Consider the following 18,460-nt stretch of genomic DNA (forward strand, 5'->3'; position numbering starts at 1 on the left):
TATAAGTTCTCTTAACTACTTTGTCATACCAGCTAGAAACCAAGGTAACCACTATCATCCATTCACGACAAGTTTTCAATTACTTCTAGCACGTACGCATCTCATTCAACACCAAACATAATCGTCAATTGAACAATAACACAAGTTTTTCCATTGGCAAAGAATAAAAGGATTATTTCGTCTGTTTCATTACACCAACTAACTTTGAGTTATAACGATTCACACTTAAGTCTCACAAGGTTAAATATAACACTACTATGACATGAGGACAATTCTTAAAGTGGTCAGATCGCAACATTCTTCGCTACATCCTCCAAAGTTAGAGAGACTACAATCGAGCATCACCACAAGCAACTTAACAACCTTCTACAATAAGTTGATATCATTCTCATGGCCTTACTAAGACTATGTATTATGACTTCAATAACAACCTAATAAGAATACTTGTAATTCGCAACAATCAAACCATAACAACTAGCAACTATCATCTCCAATTTAACAATCAAGATCACTTCTACAATCAACCACAATCATCACCATTACTAACTATCACAACAAAATCAATCAACTAAGTTTCAAACGATGTTTAAGGTTATTTAATCAATCATCACACCATCAAAATATAGGATAAACGCACACCATTTGTAATTTCATTTCTAAATCCAAACCCTAATCATTTCGTGTTCAAAGATAACATATTTAATTACTAACCCTAAGATTCAAAGTACTTAACACAAAAATCAACATCACACACATAACCCTTATAAACTTTTAATTGAAACAAGAAGAATCAAATGGAAGAAGAGGAGATGGCTTACAAGGTTTAAAACTAGCAAGAATGGTGAAGAGGTGGATGAAGGTCGTGGTGGTGATGCACGAGGGCCAAAACCGGCTGTCTGAACCCCTGTTTGCTAGCGGCAGGCTGGGCAAAAACGTGGTTCCTACTGTCGTGACTGCTCGTGGGGAAGGGAGACCTGGTCTTCTGCGGTGGCTGCTCACGGTGGAGAAAAAAAACGTGGCCTGGTGGTGGTGGTGTGCCGATAGTGAGGGAGGGCGGAGAGAAGGGAAGAGGAGAGAAGGGAAGAGGAGAGGAGAAGGGAAGTGAGGAGCAGCGGCTGACCCGTGAGTGAGGGAAAGGAATTGAGAGAGGGAACTGATGGCTAAACTTGAGTATTCAGGGTTTTCCCTGGTTTTATACTTGCTATTACTATTATCATTATTATTATTATTATTATTATTATTATTATTATTATGTTTATTTATTTATTTATTTTTATCTCGATTCATTTTCTTGCGAGACCCAACTAAGAGACCCACTTTTGCGGCCTCACACATTTTAATAAAATAATCATTTTGATTCGAACCTCTTTATTTAAGAAATTGTAACTATATTTCTGATATATATATAAGTTAACATTTAAATTCATGTATTTCAAGAAATTTATTAAAACTAATTCCGAAATAATTTAATGTAATTGTAAAATCTTTAAAAATTATTAAAATATTAAATAATTTCATTATTAAAATCTCGGAGTGTTACGAGTCAAATACAAATCAAATATGAATCTCAAAAGTATGAAGCTGAATCATAAAATTATGATGAATTCAAACTCTTAAATTAAAATCAAATCGAGTCCAAAACTTTAAAGTCTAAACCGATAGTATCCGTAATGCGGCCATATAATACATATATCCACGTCATAACCGAGTATGCATGTTTTTGGATGAAGTTTTAATGCTCTTTTTTTGGATAATCGCATATCCCAATCATAATCACATAAATATATTTACTATTGTACTATTTCCTATCATCTTTTTTTATTTGTCTTATACTTTCTTCCACTCCTATTCTCTTTAAAAAGTTTTAGGAAAAATTCATGTGCTAATTTTTGAGTTTTTGACTTTTTTTATTTAAATTTTTCTAATCTATATGAAGACTCTAAGTTTCCAACTAATATATATGACAAATAATATATATATATTTTTGTTAAAACAAGTATTCATTTCAAAAGAATTTTAAAAAATTATTTCATAGGGCTGATTGAAAGTTTGAGATATTTACTTTATGAATAAAGTCGTTATAATTTATAATAATAATAATAATATAAATTTAATAAAAACTAATGTTTTATCTTCTACGTAAGATATTTTGAAGATTAAGATAAATACACGGATTAAAAAACATGTTTGTCCACACTGTCACCACCTGCAATTCCAAAAAAATTATATGCCTAAATTTGCCTCGAATTTTAAGAAAAGCAAGAAAGTTCCGAATAAAAAGCCTCATAAATTGGCCGATATAATTGCTCAAGTCTGTTCCCCCATCTCTATCCATATTCACTCGCCATTTTTTATTTTGTAAGCTCTCTTTTTCTCTTTTTTTTTTTTTTTTTTTTTTTTTTTTTTTTTTGCATTTTTCTGTTTTATCATTGATCGTACTATTGGATTCATTCGTAAATTTGCATTTTTAGATTTACTCCTATGATTTTGATTCTGTATTTGAGTTATTATTTTTATAGGTTTTAAATAAATTTGTATGAGGATTAATGGCCATTTATAAGATTACATATATTGGTATTTTATCTGTTCTGGGTACTTTTCAATTCCATGTTTTTTGTTCTCTGTAGCGCCCATTTCTAAATTGCATCTTTTTATTCTTTATATTTGTTTTTCGTAATTTTGCTTTTACCACTGGTTTTAGCCTCAGGGGTTGAATTTGATCAAGTTGATATTTTTTCCGTTTGATGCTTTTTGTAGTGGGGTTGGTGGCCAAGTCAATGATGATTCTATTGAAGGGTTATACTTGTTCTTATTTACTTAGCACCATTTACACCTCCCAATGTATGAATTCAATTGTTAATATCTCTAATTATACATATTAAAAAATTATGAAAACTTTGAGTCGAGACGATTCAAATAAGATAGTCGAGACGATTCAAATAAGATCTCATATGGCTATGTTTTAACTTATAAATTACCGAAAATTTAAAAGTCAATTGGCTAGATGAATAGTATCGAAGTGAACTATGTTGCAAGTAAAAAAGAATGGAGGAAGTAACATATCTCCCTTTTGTAGTAATTGATTGATTGGCATCACTGATTCCCAATTATCAATAATTTATTTCATATTGTTTAAGTTTAATAATCCAGAATCAGGTTTTGTCTCGATTGGATCATGTACCATTTTCTCTAAAGAGAAACTTGAGTTGATTCTGTCTACCCCTCTCTAGTCTTTCCCTTTTTTCAGCCTACCGGTACAAAAACGTTCTATGATTTACTTTTCCTCCTTATACCCTATAAGGATTGGCTTTCCTTTTCCGTTTGATCAACTATGTACTAGTAGTTATATATTTGTTATTAGTTAATACATAAAATAAGTCCTTTTTTTATTTGCCTTCTTTGAAATGAAAGGTGACTTAACAATTTGAAAGAGTATTCACTTGCAGGCAATAGAGTTCACTATAGTTGCTTTATGTGTTCATTTTCATTATGAGGGACTATTAACTCTAGAACATAGTTACTTAGTTGCTTTATGTGTTCATTTTCATTATGAGGGACTATTAACTCTAGAACATAGTTACTTAAAACAACCAGTTTCAGTTTTACTTATGCCTATTGCTCACTTCTCAATATTCATTGTTTTAATTTCGCTAGTTAATTTGCTTTTTAACTCTCGATTCGCTCGAAATTTCTCGGAAATAGCCCAAACCCGGCCTTAATATCTTTTTTATTTGTGATTCATGATGAGATTGGCAAATCGTGTGACACTACGTTCGATCTTTACTTCTTGTGAATTTGATGTGTTGCTGTTTTGAATCATGAGTAACATAACTTAGTATGGTCATGTAGGAGAGTTAGAGACTTCTATGTGTTAGGAATTTATGTCATTTGAATTCACTATTCCCACATGCTATATATTCATGATTGTTGTTTTGTTTTGTCTTTTGTTATTGCTTTCTTGACAGAAGTGAGAAAATTAGAACAGAATGAGGATGAGGATAAAGTTTCTGCTTCTATGTTGTTTGAATCTTGTGTTGACTGCAGTGGTAAACATGCTTCTACTTTACTTAAGTTCGTTATTATCATATACTCTAAGTTAGTATAGCTTATTCTTATTCTATGTGTTTACATTGTACATAGGTGGCGGTCGGTCCACCAACTTGTCCCGCTGAAGGCAGCGGATGTGGTGATGATGAATGGGAAGGGGAATTCTTCCCTGGAATTCCTAGTATTAAGTATGAGGTAATTTTTAGTATCTCTTGGTATAAATTTATAGTTTTCTTGAGACACCAGGTTGGTAATGTCTTTCCTAATGCTCTTTGTATTTGTAAATTGTAATACTGTTAGGGGCCTAAAAGCAAAAATCATTTGGCATTTAAATATTATAATGCTGAAGAGGTGATCCTAGGGAAGAAAATGAAGGTTGGCTTTAACTATCTTCTGAATATTTGGTTTGGATTTGAAAAATTTTCTTTGTATAATATGGCCGTGACATCTTTTTTGAAACAAACTACAGGACTGGTTTAGATTTAGTGTAGCATTTTGGCATACATTTCGTGGAACAGGGGGTGACCCCTTTGGTGCACCCACAAAATTTTGGCCATGGGAAGATGGCACCAATTCTGTTGCCATGGCCAAGAGAAGAAGTAAGATTGATGCACTTTACCTTCTAAATGAGATCATACGAAGAGTTTCAAGTAGAGTTATTAAGTAACATTTGCTTTCTTGCTTGTAGTGAGAGCTAACTTTGAGTTCATTAATAAGCTTGGAGTTGAATTTTGGTGCTTTCATGATAGGGATATCGCTCCAGATGGAAAAACGATAGAGGTAAGTTGATTATCTTAGAAATGGTTATAGAATGAACTTTATGGCTTCCTAAATCAATTGTGAAGTGCACTACATCCTGAAGCAATTACAACGCAGTTTGATGTGCACTTTCTTGTGTCATTATAACTAAACTCTACAATCACTGTTGTATAGATTTCTTGTTTAAATTTTTTTTGTCATTTGTAGTTGGTGAAGTTTTGGCTATTATTGCAGGAAACAAATAAAAACTTGGATGAAGTGGTAGCTTTAGCCAAGGAATTGCAGGTATGTTGCTTTGAGATTTTGATCCTTATGCGTTATATTTAATAAAGAATTAGGAAAACTAATGCATATCCATCGGGTTTGTGAGTGTTGATGAGGGCTTTTGTTAGATTTGAGGGAGTAAACTTAAAGCAAGCTCTACTTTTGTTTTTTGTTTGAAAAAATTGTTATATATGTTTGAATTGATGGTGTTTATCTGAACTGCTGAAGTTTCTTATGGTATGAAACTATAGTGGATTTCATGTCTGTTAAGAACGACGATGCAACTTGAATATGTTTTGATTACCCAACTTTAAGAAGCTAATCAAGTAATCATTGCTTCCAAGCTAGTTTTAGCTGTACTTGGTGTAATAAATGAGATGGTAAAGGGCTACTTTAAACTTTGGGGGTGTTAAATAAGATCAAGAAAAAAAATCTTAAATTTAAGAGCTTATATAAAAAGCCCGTTTCTTGATAAAATTGAACATTTATAATCCAATATCAAAAATATCTGAGTGTATTGCATGGAGTCATAAATACTGCATCTGCTTTTTCCTCATTTGCTAATAGGTGATAAGTGATGTTTCTTGTATCTTAGGAAACTTATGGAACACTTGGATTAGCTCATGTCATGAGACAAATATTTAGCTCATACCATGGAATAAAAGTTCCCCCATTATGTTGCATAACGCCTGTTATGTTACCCACCGTTTGAGAGTTGATGTGATGTTAAATCCCTTTACGTTACCTCATACATGAATTTTCAAGGTCAGAACATCGCGTTGATCGTTGCGCAACGTGTAATGCCTGTTAGTTCACCGTTACTACAGTGTTTCTTTGTTGCGAAGCTATTGTCTTCCGATTAAAATTTATTTATACCCATTAACTTCAATTATTAAGATCACAGAAATTATAGTTACACATGGTTTTAGTTGAACAAAATAATTAACTAATAAATTAATTAATTCTATACTTAAAGTACCTCATGAAGTGCATATTATTGCATAATATTAGTAGTTCAACAACAAAAATGCAATTATAATTTCAAAACTCCTATTTAGAGTTTTTTTTTTTATCAAAAATTCATATCACATTGCCCATTATTCTCGTTTTTACTTCTTTATAGTCGTTTTCTGCAACACCCAAAAGTTTTCGCAAAAGCATACGCGACTGCAGTTTTATTCCATGCCTCATACACATTTGATAACTTTTTACTATTCCACATTTTCCTTTTATGTATTTCAACTTTATAACTAAACAAGTCTTGACCTATTAGGCGGGCTTAGAGATGGCCACAGTCTGGGTTAGGTTGATTTTGGTATAAGTTCCATTCGATTTCGGTTCCAAAAAATTGAGACATGCAATTCCTTTAGTTCAACACGTGAATAGGGTTGGAGCACCGTTCAGCTTTCTTGTTTAAATCTAAATATACGTAATAATATAGAATTTTAAAATAATAAGTGTCACTTTTTTTTGGTATTATTGAAATTCTTTGCATGTCAATTGTCATTAAAATATTTACTAAAATAAGAAAAAAATGTAGTTCATAAATGAACGAGGAAGTAATGATATAGACGATTATTATAGAATATAGGGAAAATAGGACTGAACCTAGTATCCCAGAGGAATACTAAGTTGTCTACGTATTCTGTGTAAATAGTTGATAAATGACATGTGCATAGGAAAACGTCTAGATTGTCGGTTTCTTTCTTCGGAAAATAGGTCCACACATCGATGAAAGTATTGCCAGAAAAGGTTGTCTTACTGATTCATGCTTTTCTTTTTCTAAATAAAAATTTAAATCATAAAGTCATATACAAATACTACAATAAATAAACAATTTATAATTCAAATTAAAGTATAACCAAATATTTGAAGAAATCAATATTTTGGAATTTGACACGTTTTGCACGCGTTGTTGCTGTGATTTCATTGATGATTGTTGAGATCTAATTACCCCAAATCCCCAATAGGGGTTGGTGCTTCTTCTTCGTCATCATCTATTTCAATTTATCTTCAAATTCATTTCACAAAATGATCTAAATCTTTATCAGACCCTTTGACGTGGTTTGGCTCAACCTCATAGTTACTACCCGACGGTGTTGTTGATTCCGTCAGAGTAGAATTAGCCTTTCTTTGGAGCTTAATCCTTCTAATTATTTTTCCACAAATCGAACATTCTTTTTAGTTTCTTTCAAGAAGAAAGACACATTGGTTTTTAATAATTAAAGAACTATAAGATTAAACATAATTGGAGAAATTAAAAGACCATTTGAGTAATTAAGAGAGTGATTGTGGAATTAAAGGGAGAAGTAGAGGTTGTGGAATGAATGAAGAACTCATCCTTATTTTTAAAGGAAGCTCCAACATTTAGTAATGGCACCAATGGCTAGTTTAGGCGCTTCCATGGAACCGTCCGGTTCCACTTCCACGGTTCGGTCCAATTCCATAGAACTGATTGTTCCGGTTCCATGATTATTTAATAATGTCGATTGTCTCATCAAAACGGTTTTTTAATCATTTTTAGTTATTCTATTATTAACTGTGTATGGGTATAAGAATGCAATCCACTACATATTTATTTCAAACTACTCAGTTGGTGCATTGTTGTATCACTGTTCTCAAACGACATTGATTAGAGTGGTAAGAGAGAAATTGGTACAGTTGGGAAGAAAATTTTGGTCTACTACACTTTGGAGTTTTCATTAATCAAGGCTGGCAACCTGTTTAGCACCCTATAGTCGTTGATCCTCTGAAAACTACTCTGGCTTCTTTTGGTCTTGTACGCTTTGGAGTTTTCATAGTGAATTAACTTATCATCATCATCATGTGCTCAAAGTTTTTTCCGTGTTTTAAAAGTGCGCCCGAGGCGCGCCTAGGCGTGAGGCTCTTAGAGGCGACCATTTAAATGCCTCCTTGATTCTAGGCTCAACGCGATACAAGAGGCTCTTCAAAGGTACACTTTTTAACGCCCCGTGCGCCTCGCGTTTGCTAGATGTGATTTTTTGATGAATAACATGTCTTTGCCTGGTATTACTGAAATAACCCTCAATTCTTAGTAGTTAATTGAATGGAAAGCATAAATAAACCCCCTTTCTTGTCCTAAAGTAAAAATATGGAGTGAGAAACAAAAGAGCAAAAATAAGCTTGAAGCATTGTTACATGGAACGTGGAATGTAGCCAAGTCTTACCATCCGGGAACCTCCATCCCTAATCACTACGAAACGCTACCCAAATTACTCAAGGTGAGTTCCCGTTATAGAAGACCTTTTAAAAAGGTATTTTGGCCTTCATTTAGAAAAATGAAGGAGGGAAAAACGAGATGAAACATAGAAACCAAATAAAAAATCACTTAAAAACAATTTCTTACAGTAAAAAAATCATTTTAATTTAATTTTGTTTTCAAATATATTTATTATACACAATGCATCTAGGTTGTGTTCCTTGTTCCCGTTCCTATTTCCCTTCCAAACCGAATGTCATTTGGGGTAACAATACCTTGAATAGCCCCCATCTTCACTTATCGACGTATGATTTTGATTTAGGTTTAGGTTTTAACTGTTTGTTTAAGTGTGTCACAAAACATTTCAAGCATCAAGAACTACTGCTTTTTTTTTCTTTACCTCTGCCTTTGTTTTAGTTTTATTTCTTTACTTATCTCAAGACCATGTTATCGACCTATCGAGTTATTGCATGACTTTATGTCCTAAAGTAATTTTTAGCTTATTTATACATCATTATAATATGAATATCACTTTGTTTTTATTTCTAAGTATGAAATATGTTTTAAAATTGATTTTAGAGCTTTTTAGTGAAATTGTGCGCCGCCTCCCATACATAAAGCCCACACCTTTGCTTTGCGCCTTGGAAAAAAGAAGGACTTTTGGCCCCTCGGTGCGCCCCGCGCCTTTTAAAACTAAGACTTTTTAAAATTTTTCTTTGCACCTATGTTACGCAGAAATAGTGCATGTTTCAAATATTAATATGTATCCAAGTTGTGACATGCAAAGATTCAACATTTCTAATATGGGGAATCTGTGGACATTGCCTAAATTTTGATTGCATGGACAAAATGTTCATGAAGTATTTCTGATTCCAACAGACTCATGCATATGCCTTTTCACATTACAATACCTATATACGCATTTCAGGCTGACTAGTTTTCTAGTTCTAGCCAAAATTTTATCTCAAGTATGATGTCCAATACAAGTTCTTTTGGATGAAACAAATAGGTCAAAGACTTGAAGTAGTGTAGCTTTTTACATTTAAGTAGCTTTGCACCACCATGTTGTGGTTCCTGTGTCTTGGGCGCTTTTTTTTGTTCAATAGTTACTCCATATTACATATTTGTTGTTAATAAATGAGATTGAATCTGTGATAAGCTAACAACTTGTTTTCTATGATTAGTTTTTCCGAATACATTTTTATGTGTCATTGAGTCTAACAAGAACTGCAGTTTCAAAGGGCTAGTAGGACGTGCCAACCTAGAAATTCTATTGTTCATTTCTTAGTTACATGGAACGTGGAACGTGGAACGTGGAACCTAGCTACGTTTCGCAATCCGGAAACGTCTGTCCCCAATCACCACGAAACGCAACCCAAATCGCTCAAAGTGGCGTCCCAGTTTAGAAGACCTTTTTTGAAAGGTATTTTGGCCTTCATTTATAAATTAAAGATAAAAGGAGATGGAAAAAACGAGATCAAACATAGAAATCTAAATCAATTCCACTTGAAAATAATTTCATAAAGCAAAATAATCATTTTAATTTAATTTTGTTTTCAAATATATATTTTATACATAATTTATCTCGTACCCAATCGTTCCCGAGAATCTAGGTTGCGTTTTGTGTTCCCGTTCCCGTTCCCCGTTTCTCGTTCCAAACCGAATGTTGTTCCAGGTAACATTGGTTCATTTATATGATTGACCTTATATTTTTTGATGTGCTTCTTTCTTGATTCGATTGTATTGAGCTTGAGTAATTTATTAACGCGTTTCCTTGTGTAAAATTTCTGTAAGCTTTTTGTCCCTTGCAGTAAGTAGTAAAGCAATGGTTGGGGTTGGGGCATCTAGATTGTATTTAATATTCATTTGTTGAATCTGATTGACTTGTATTGGAAAAACAGGGATCCAAGATTCATCCATTGTGGGGTACTGCTCAATTGTTCAATCATCCTCGTTACATGCATGGAGGAGCCACGAGGTATGAAAAAGCATCCTCCTTTTTTCTTCATACTCAAATATTTGCTGCTTCAATGACCGCTGAGCTTCCCTTTGCAGTCCTGAGGTGGGGGTATATGCATATGCTGCTGCTCAAGTGAAAAAGGCTATTGAGGTAAGTTTTTCTGTTATGTTGACAAAAGATAAGTACATAGGTCTGATTTCAAGAGCCATTTTTTATGTTACTTCACATTATACAGGTGACACATTATTTAGGCGGAGAAAACTATGTTTTCTGGGGTGGTCGTGAAGGTTACCAGACGCTTCTAAATACTGATATGGGAAGAGAGCTTGATCACATGGTATGAAAACTTTAATATGACTGTCCGTTGTTCAAGTATCCCTGTCCATCCCACTTTGACTTTTTTCTATATATTCCGGAACTTTTTCTATTATTATGAAATTTCATTTAGATGGAGCATTAAATCCGTTGCGTTTTAACCTTTTTTTCAATCCTTAGCAATATATATTTTTTTCAAAATGTCCACTGCTTAGCAATATTACATTACATCTGTATTATGTTGCTTTCCTGTTCACTATAACTTCTCTTGAATAGTTGCTGATGCACCATAATTAATTAATTTCTGATTGGCAGGCACGGTTTCTTGAAGCTGCTGCAAACTATAAGAAGAAGATAGGGTTTAAGGGTAATTCCATGTTTATTTTTATGTTTAACTGACTTGGGAAATGAAGGTCTCAAAAAGCATTTTTTTTGATTGAATTTTTATAACTTGCATATACTCCATTGCAATAAATGTTTTTTTTGTTTGCATTAACGTCATCTATTTTGTATTCCTTCTGACAGGAACTTTGCTTATTGAACCAAAACCCCAGGAGCCAACTAAGCACCAGTATGTTTTCCTTTAAAACTGCCTATATTTTATATCTTGTGGAATCTGAGCAAATTCCTTTGCTGATAGGTATGACTGGGATGCAGCGACAACAGCTAATTTCTTGCGTAAATACGGACTTATAGGTGGTGTTAGATTCTCTTTTCCTTCAAAAATTTTTTATTTTGCTTCATCCAAATATGCAGAAAACTTACTTTAGGCTTGAATTTTTTATTTTAGATCATCCATATTCCATATAACCCTTTTTTTTTTTTTGCCATTTTAAACTTTTTTTCTTAAGCATATATTGTTTTATTATTCAAGTAAATCTTTTAAATTTGTTTGATTCTATTATGTCCTTATAATTTCCAAAAAAAAAGAAAATAAAATTACCTTTTCTTCTAGCCTCTTAGCTCATTACTTCTATGAGTGAAGTGATAATTTTCATTTGGATCTTATAATTAATACTCCTTTAGTTCTATTTAGTTTGCACCTCTTGATAAATGTGAAATATTAATTTGTAGTTGGTGAGTAAGATAAATAGCAAGTTGGTTGAAGAAGTAAGTGGATGAAAATAAAAGAAAGAATGTTTTTGTAGATGAGAATAAACGAGAATATTTAAGGGGACCACTATTAGAACAGGAAACAGTGCATAGTATGACAACTCTAAATAGAAATTTGGTGCAAATTATATGGGTCGGAGGAGCAACTAGTTCAAGGGGTTGAGTCACTGAAGCATTCACTTGATCATTCTTTTACTTCTGCATTGGTTTGTGATTGCACGCAAATGATATAAGGATCATTTTGTTTTTACTGTTTTTTCACAGATGAGTTCAAGCTTAATATTGAATGCAATCATGCTACATTATCGGGTCACAGGTATGTTTAATCTTTGTTGTAATACTTTGATCCTCCATAACGGTTCTTTAGATACCCGTCAAAGATCTTTTTCCTCAAATACTGCCTGGATGTTTTACAGTTGTCATCATGAGCTTGAGACCGCAAGGATAAATGGCTTGCTTGGAAATATTGATGCAAACACCGGAGACCCTCAAACAGGTGTATTTTTTTCTCTTTCTCTTCGTGAGTGCGTTTTGGTAGGGAATGCACTACTGGGTACTTTTAAGATGCAAAAATTAGTTTATCGTTTAACGATGTACTGGATTTGTGACAGGCTGGGATACAGATGAGTTCATGACTGATATTGCAGAGGCTACGAAAGTGATGCTCACCGTCATTAAAAACGTAAATCTATTAGTTATTATACTCTGCTTTATTGTACTGAAGTTAGATGAAACTACGTGATATGCATCTGTCGTTGAAACTCGGTAGTTTTGTTGTGGCTATATGTACTCTCAAATCTATTCTTTTTTTTTTGTCTTCCCTCTTTGTTCCTTTGTAGGGTGGGTTGGCTCCTGGAGGATTCAACTTCGATGCTAAGCTGTAAGTTGTTCTTGTTTGATTGCTTATATACCAGTATTTGTTATTTAGTATTGCAGATATAGTGACGTCTTCAAAGTGGATTCGAAATGAATACAGCGAAGTAAATAAGATACAAAGCACAATCAAAAAATGTCATTTTCCGACAATAATATTAATGAAAATGTCGTGAAAATGCTTCAGATGTATAGATATTCCACATTAATTTCCATGACCATACTTACCTTGCATATTAATATATGTTTCATGTGAGGTAAAATTATGAAAAACTTCTGGGATAGAACGAAAAAAAGTTACTAGAAAGCATGGGAGTTGGTATTTGGACACTTTTTATACATCATTGTTTTCTTCACCAATCTTAATATATGATGTAATTCAGCCGAAGGGAGAGCACAGATGTCGAGGACTTGTTTATCGCACATATCAGTGGAATGGATACAATGGCTCGTGGACTCCGAAGCGCTGCTAAGTTAATCGAGGTAACCATCGGCACATTTTTTGCATCCTACAAATGCCGTCCTATATGCTCTTTTTCACTCATTAACGTCAAGGACTTCACGTAATGAAGGATGGGTCACTTGGCGAACTCGTAAAGAAGAGATATCAAAGCTTTGAGTCAGACATTGGGGCTTTAATAGAGGTACATGTCGATGTCTATTTTGCTTAAATGAATACTCGTATCAAAAGTAAATTAGAAACAACCTCTTGGTTATTACACGGGTAAGGTTGTGTATACATCTAATCCCGAACTCCGCCAAAGCGGGAATTACTAAAACCAAATAGTATCGGATATCACTCATCAGGAATGTTATGTATCATTCCCTTTCCTCAGGCTGGCAAGGCTGATTTTGAATTCCTCGAGAAGAAGGCTATAGAATGGGGCGAACCTAAGGTTCCTTCCGGCAAACAGGTAAATATAAGCCATTTATTTGACGTCTTACTCCGCTTCGGGATTAATAATAATCGAGTCCTGTTATGCCTCTATTCTTTGCAGGAGTTGGTTGAGATGATTTTCCATTCTGCACTGTAGACAATACTATTTTAGAACCACCTATGTAAGGTTTCAAGATGTTTAGAACTGAGAATCAACATTGAGTGCATAATAATTCATAGATCATAGGTAATGTTGATCCTCTAGTTTTATTGCCTTTATTGGCAATATACTAGAGTTATAATAATAATGAAATCAAAGTTTGAGTTTCTAGGGTTTTTAAAATTGTTTGTATGTGTTTACTAAGGGCGAAGCATGGATTTTTAATTAGGGCGGCTAAATGACTAATAGATATAGTAGCAAAAAATTATATTGAATGAAGTATATGATTCATGTACCAGCAAAAGATTATAGTTTAATGACCAATACACTAGCAAAAAATAGAGTTAACGACCGATACACTAGCAAAATAGATATATAATACAAGTTAAAAGTTTCGATTTTATTAAGTAGAAAAATTTTATGATTTAAATCTTAAAAGTGAGAAGTTGTATGAGTACTTTGGTTAATATATATTTTCTTATAGGGAAATACCATCAAGTTTTTGCATTGTATTAATCGTAGTGTTTTAATTATCAATGGTACCCTCGTGCTATTGAGCATCTTACAACCGTAACCTTTTCTAATTTTTTCGTCCAACATTGTCCAAAACCGTTAACTTTTTTTTCTTTTTATTTTATTTTTTACACAAAAACTTGGACGAGACGGTCTCATTATGAGCCCATCAATTTGAGCCGGTCCAATTCGCACGTGTATAATCATTTTAATTTTCTAGGCATTTATCAATTTTGACCTTAAAGGTATCAATTTTGAAAATAAAGTCAAAATTAATACCTTTAGGATCAAAATGCCCAGATTGTTACAAAAACTTGAAATAAATAAGCAAAAAAATATTAAAAAGTCAATAAATAATTAAGTTTACAATTTATTTTCCAAACTAAGCAGTTTTTACCTAGAGCAGAGGTTCGGCTTGTTCTCTGTTAATAACAGTGAACAAAAAATCTTGGTGAAAAAAATTCAAGGTATTTGTTTGCTGTTAAAGTAACAACAAACAAAGATTTTGACCCTTTTTTGACCAAACTTTTTTGTTTGCTGTTAGTAATAGTGAATAGCTGGTTGAATCTTATTTTTTTTCTTTTTTTTATGTTTAAAATTACAAATCAATACAATATACATATATAGATATACATATATAATAAATCAATATAATATACATATATACTTATATACATATATAACTAATGTATACAAATTTAAATATATAAATATACATATGTACATATATACATATATAACAAATGTATACAAATTTAAATAAATAAAACATTAGGTGTATAATAAACATAATAAATATTATATATATATACATATATAACAAAATATATAGAAATGTCAATATTGTTCAAATGTTCAAATACAATAATATGTACACTTATACACAAAACTAGTGATCATCACCCTCGTCCATCCTTTCTAATTGTGAAGGACTCCTACGCCTCTTACGATGGTAAGAGGCGGTTGTATAAAGATTAGAGGGAGCAGGTGATTGATACTGGGATGACTCCGCTCCCTGTGATGACTCCGCTCCCTTGTAGGGGTATGTCACATCAATCTCCTCGAAATGAACATCAGGAGGAGGAGATGATCTTTGGACGTCTGTAGATGGCTGTGCCGTCTCAGCGATCGAAAATGAAGTGCTGAAGCTGCGTCCCTAGGAGTATGCCCTGGGCTATTTCGCACACAGGCTCCTCATGGGTAGAGCTAATCACAGCTGCTACGCCTTGTGCCAGCAATCATTTAAAAGTTAGAATATTTTTATATTATGAAAGTTCTAGGTAAAAATTAAAAATATCGAAAATACTTACAAACTATATCATCGTCGGTGCGTACTGAGCGGCGGCGAGGATACCTCGCGGTGTCATTAAAAAAATATCGAAACTACTTACAAACTATACTTACAAAATATCAAAACTACAAGTTAAGAGGAAATTAATAAATTACGCAATATGCTAGTAATGAGGTTAAGGAGTCGAGCATTTACTTGGTTAGGGCGAAGTAGATCCAGCTGATCGCGATAAAATCCTACACCAGATCCAGTGCGAGTTTTCGTGCGTCGATCAAAAGACCACCGCCATCCATATGGGAGTTCAAGCGGTGGAATGATAGGTGGAGCAACAGCACCACGACCAACAATTCTCATTGGTTGCCCAATGAGGATGTGCTCGTAAGCCCAAAGCTATGAAATGTAAACATAATTAAGTACGTGTAACTATTCAAAGATATTAATAAATAAAAATTTAAAGTTAGTATTACCTGGAGAATAATTATTGGTCCTACCATCTCCTTCACGTTCTTTATGGAGGCACCACATAGCCTCTTGTATAGGTAACCTAGGGCTATCCCCAATTGTATTCCCGAATGCACTCCCAGGGTGCATCGAGTAACGTTAAGTATAGCAGATGTACTTGACTACTAGTCTTGTCGGCAAACAAGACAACACCAATCAGGTATAAGAGATACGCCTTTGCGTATCTCTCAACAGTGACTTCATCTGCACCCTCAGGGAGGTGTGAGAATGTCTGCGCTAGCCACCTATAATACAACCCGCTCCCTCGAACTGCCTCAGCGGGAGGCCGCACTCTTAGGACCCTCTCTACGATATCTCGCCAGCTCAATAGCTGGCGGCCAATAGTTGACACGACATGTCTGTTAATGGGAAGTCGTGTGAGTACAGCTACATAAAAGAGAGTGATAGTAGCCTCACCTAATGGAAGGTGAAAGATATGCACCTCTTGACGCAAGCACTCGACTAGAGCCATGATCATCGCACGATCCACTCTCCTATAAGCGACGAGGTGGGAGTCATACAACCTCGCTCACTAGATCCATCGCAACTACTGTAGAGGAATGTTATTGATTTAGTTTTATAGTGAAGTAGAGGAAGCTTTGTGTTTCTATGAATTGTTAGGAATCAAAACTCGAAGTTTTGAAGGTTCCATTTCTACGATTGAAGCAAAGAATTGGGGAGAACTCTAGTGATCAAAGTTTACTTAATGTTAAAACATAGGTGAACATTGCTTAAATGGTTACTCAAAAGTACCCTAATTAACTATTCACCAGCTACATTCAAGTATATTGAATTGCAATATTCACTAGCTACATTCGTTAGCTATTCACCAGATCATTCACATCTATTCACCATTCATAATCATTAGGTTTTTCATCGAAATAAATAGTTTGGTTGTATGCCAAGGGTCTTAATGTGATGTTTGAGTGTTTATACTAGTTTGATTGTAGGGAACATAATGGTTTGTCACGATCATGTTCTCTTAGCTACCATTTCTCACAAATACATATATAAACAATAATGTTCACCATCAACAATCATACATTCAATAACTACACAAATAACAAATAAAATCAATATTCAAGTACCTTAATTAGATAAGGATGACCTTAAGGAGGATTGATTTGCAAATGTGGCACTTGTTGAATAAAAATAAGAAAATTATAATAAACCTTAAAATTCGAAAATCAAGCATAAATCAACTAAAATATTACCTAAGATCAATCCAACTATGTATCAGAACACTTTGGTGATGTTAATTTGGAAGAGGGAGGGATGAATTGAAGAATTAAAGCTTTTTAATGGAGGAATTGGGATGATAATTTTCGTATGTTATAGTTTAGGGTTTCTTAATTTAGGGGAAATGAGGAAGAAGAAGGTTGTTATAAATTTAACCCCATATATGTTCGCTGTTATTAACAGCGAATAAAGAGAACTGGTCAAAAATGGTCAAAATCTTTGTTCGCTATTACTAACAGCGAACAAAGATCTTGACCTTTTGTTATCGGCTCTCTTTGTACGCTGTTTAAAACTTACTTATTTTTTGACTTTTTTTTATATATTATTTTACTTATTCTTTTCAAATTTTCGTTGTTACACGCGCGAATTGGGTTGACCCAAATTGATGGTCTCATTTTGAGGTCGTTTCGTGCAAGACCAACTGTTTTTATAATGTTTTAAATTGAAGAATAAAAGAAAAAGAAAAAATTTAATGGTTTTGGCCAAAAAAATTAGAAAAGGTTACGGTTGTAAAACGCTCAATAACACGAGGTTACTATTGATAATAAAAAAACTTAGGGGTACCATTGATAAAATGCAAAAACTTAAGAGTACAATTGATAAAGTGCAAAAACTTAAGGGTACAATTGATAATTTCTTTTTCTTAAATTAATAGGTTAAAAAATTATTACAAACGTACTCTAAGTTTAACCTCAAAGAATGGACCTATACATTAACATACTAGTAGCTCACGTACTAATAGGAAAAAAAAAGTCCAATCAAGTCCACACAAAGAAGAAACTTGGTAGGCAAAGTTTTAGTCATCATATCCGAGGAGTTGTCTTTCGTAGCAATCTTAAATAATGCCAATCTCTTCTCATCTCAAATGAAGTTGTATTTAATGTTCTTGTATTTGGTTCACTTATGATATGTTTTCTAATTTTACCCCAATGTATTACACTTTGACTTTCTAATGCACACATATCAAATTCAAGTTAGGAAAGAACTTTCCAACAACACCTTTCAACCATTTTGCTACCTTGAAAGACTTTGCTATGATTGTGAATTTCGTCTAGGCCGTAGACTTGAATGATATATCTTGAAATGATGATAACCAAGTACCACCTAATCCTCGTACCACCTACATCGAATACAAAACTCGAGGTCGACTTTTGACCATCTAAGGCTCCATTATAATTCGAGATACAATTCATTCCGTTTTGTTTTTTCCAAACTTTAAACACACATTCAAAGCATCCTTTAAATACCTTAAAAGTCATTTCACCGCATCCAAATGATACTTTCTGAAATATTTTTTATATTTATCTCAAGAGTTATTTCACCGCATT

The 18,460-nt window shown here is 33.5% G+C and overlaps 1 protein-coding gene and 1 long non-coding RNA gene across 2 annotated transcripts in view; one reads left to right on the plus strand and one right to left on the minus strand.

Annotated features, from left to right (window-relative positions):
- LOC130824513 (uncharacterized) overlaps positions 1 to 1,162 on the minus strand; it is a 2,270-nt gene extending 1,108 nt beyond the window's left edge. The window contains exon 1 of the long non-coding RNA XR_009046726.1: positions 819 to 1,162. This is a non-coding gene — a long non-coding RNA (uncharacterized LOC130824513). The remainder of the gene's footprint in view (positions 1 to 818) is intronic.
- A 1,023-nt stretch (positions 1,163 to 2,185) lies between these two features.
- On the plus strand, positions 2,186 to 13,831 carry LOC130824514 (xylose isomerase). Its single transcript, XM_057689554.1, has 21 exons — positions 2,186 to 2,358; positions 3,966 to 4,046; positions 4,141 to 4,242; positions 4,348 to 4,422; positions 4,517 to 4,646; positions 4,736 to 4,827; positions 5,041 to 5,091; positions 10,192 to 10,268; positions 10,346 to 10,400; positions 10,486 to 10,587; positions 10,881 to 10,932; positions 11,091 to 11,136; positions 11,206 to 11,261; positions 11,943 to 11,994; positions 12,095 to 12,174; positions 12,290 to 12,360; positions 12,518 to 12,558; positions 12,935 to 13,034; positions 13,124 to 13,195; positions 13,388 to 13,465; positions 13,550 to 13,831. The coding sequence occupies exons 2-21, from the start codon at positions 3,987 to 3,989 to the stop codon at positions 13,583 to 13,585; spliced, it is 1,428 nt and encodes a 475-aa protein (XP_057545537.1). The 5' UTR covers positions 2,186 to 2,358; positions 3,966 to 3,986; the 3' UTR covers positions 13,586 to 13,831.
- The last annotated feature ends 4,629 nt before the right edge of the window (positions 13,832 to 18,460 follow it).

The sequence above is a fragment of the Amaranthus tricolor genome, chromosome 9, assembly GCF_026212465.1.
Source record: "Amaranthus tricolor cultivar Red isolate AtriRed21 chromosome 9, ASM2621246v1, whole genome shotgun sequence".
NCBI classification, from domain to species: domain Eukaryota; kingdom Viridiplantae; phylum Streptophyta; class Magnoliopsida; order Caryophyllales; family Amaranthaceae; genus Amaranthus; species Amaranthus tricolor.

Bases quoted from the DNA above. Each gene is read 5' to 3' on its own strand.
- LOC130824514 (XM_057689554.1), top strand. From the start codon at position 3,987: ATGAGGATGAGGATAAAGTTTCTGCTTCTATGTTGTTTGAATCTTGTG. The intron at 4,647-4,735 runs GTAAGATTGATG...TCTTGCTTGTAG, and splicing joins TGCCATGGCCAAGAGAAGAA to TGAGAGCTAACTTTGAGTTC. The intron at 11,995-12,094 runs GTATGTTTAATC...GATGTTTTACAG, and splicing joins GCTACATTATCGGGTCACAG to TTGTCATCATGAGCTTGAGA.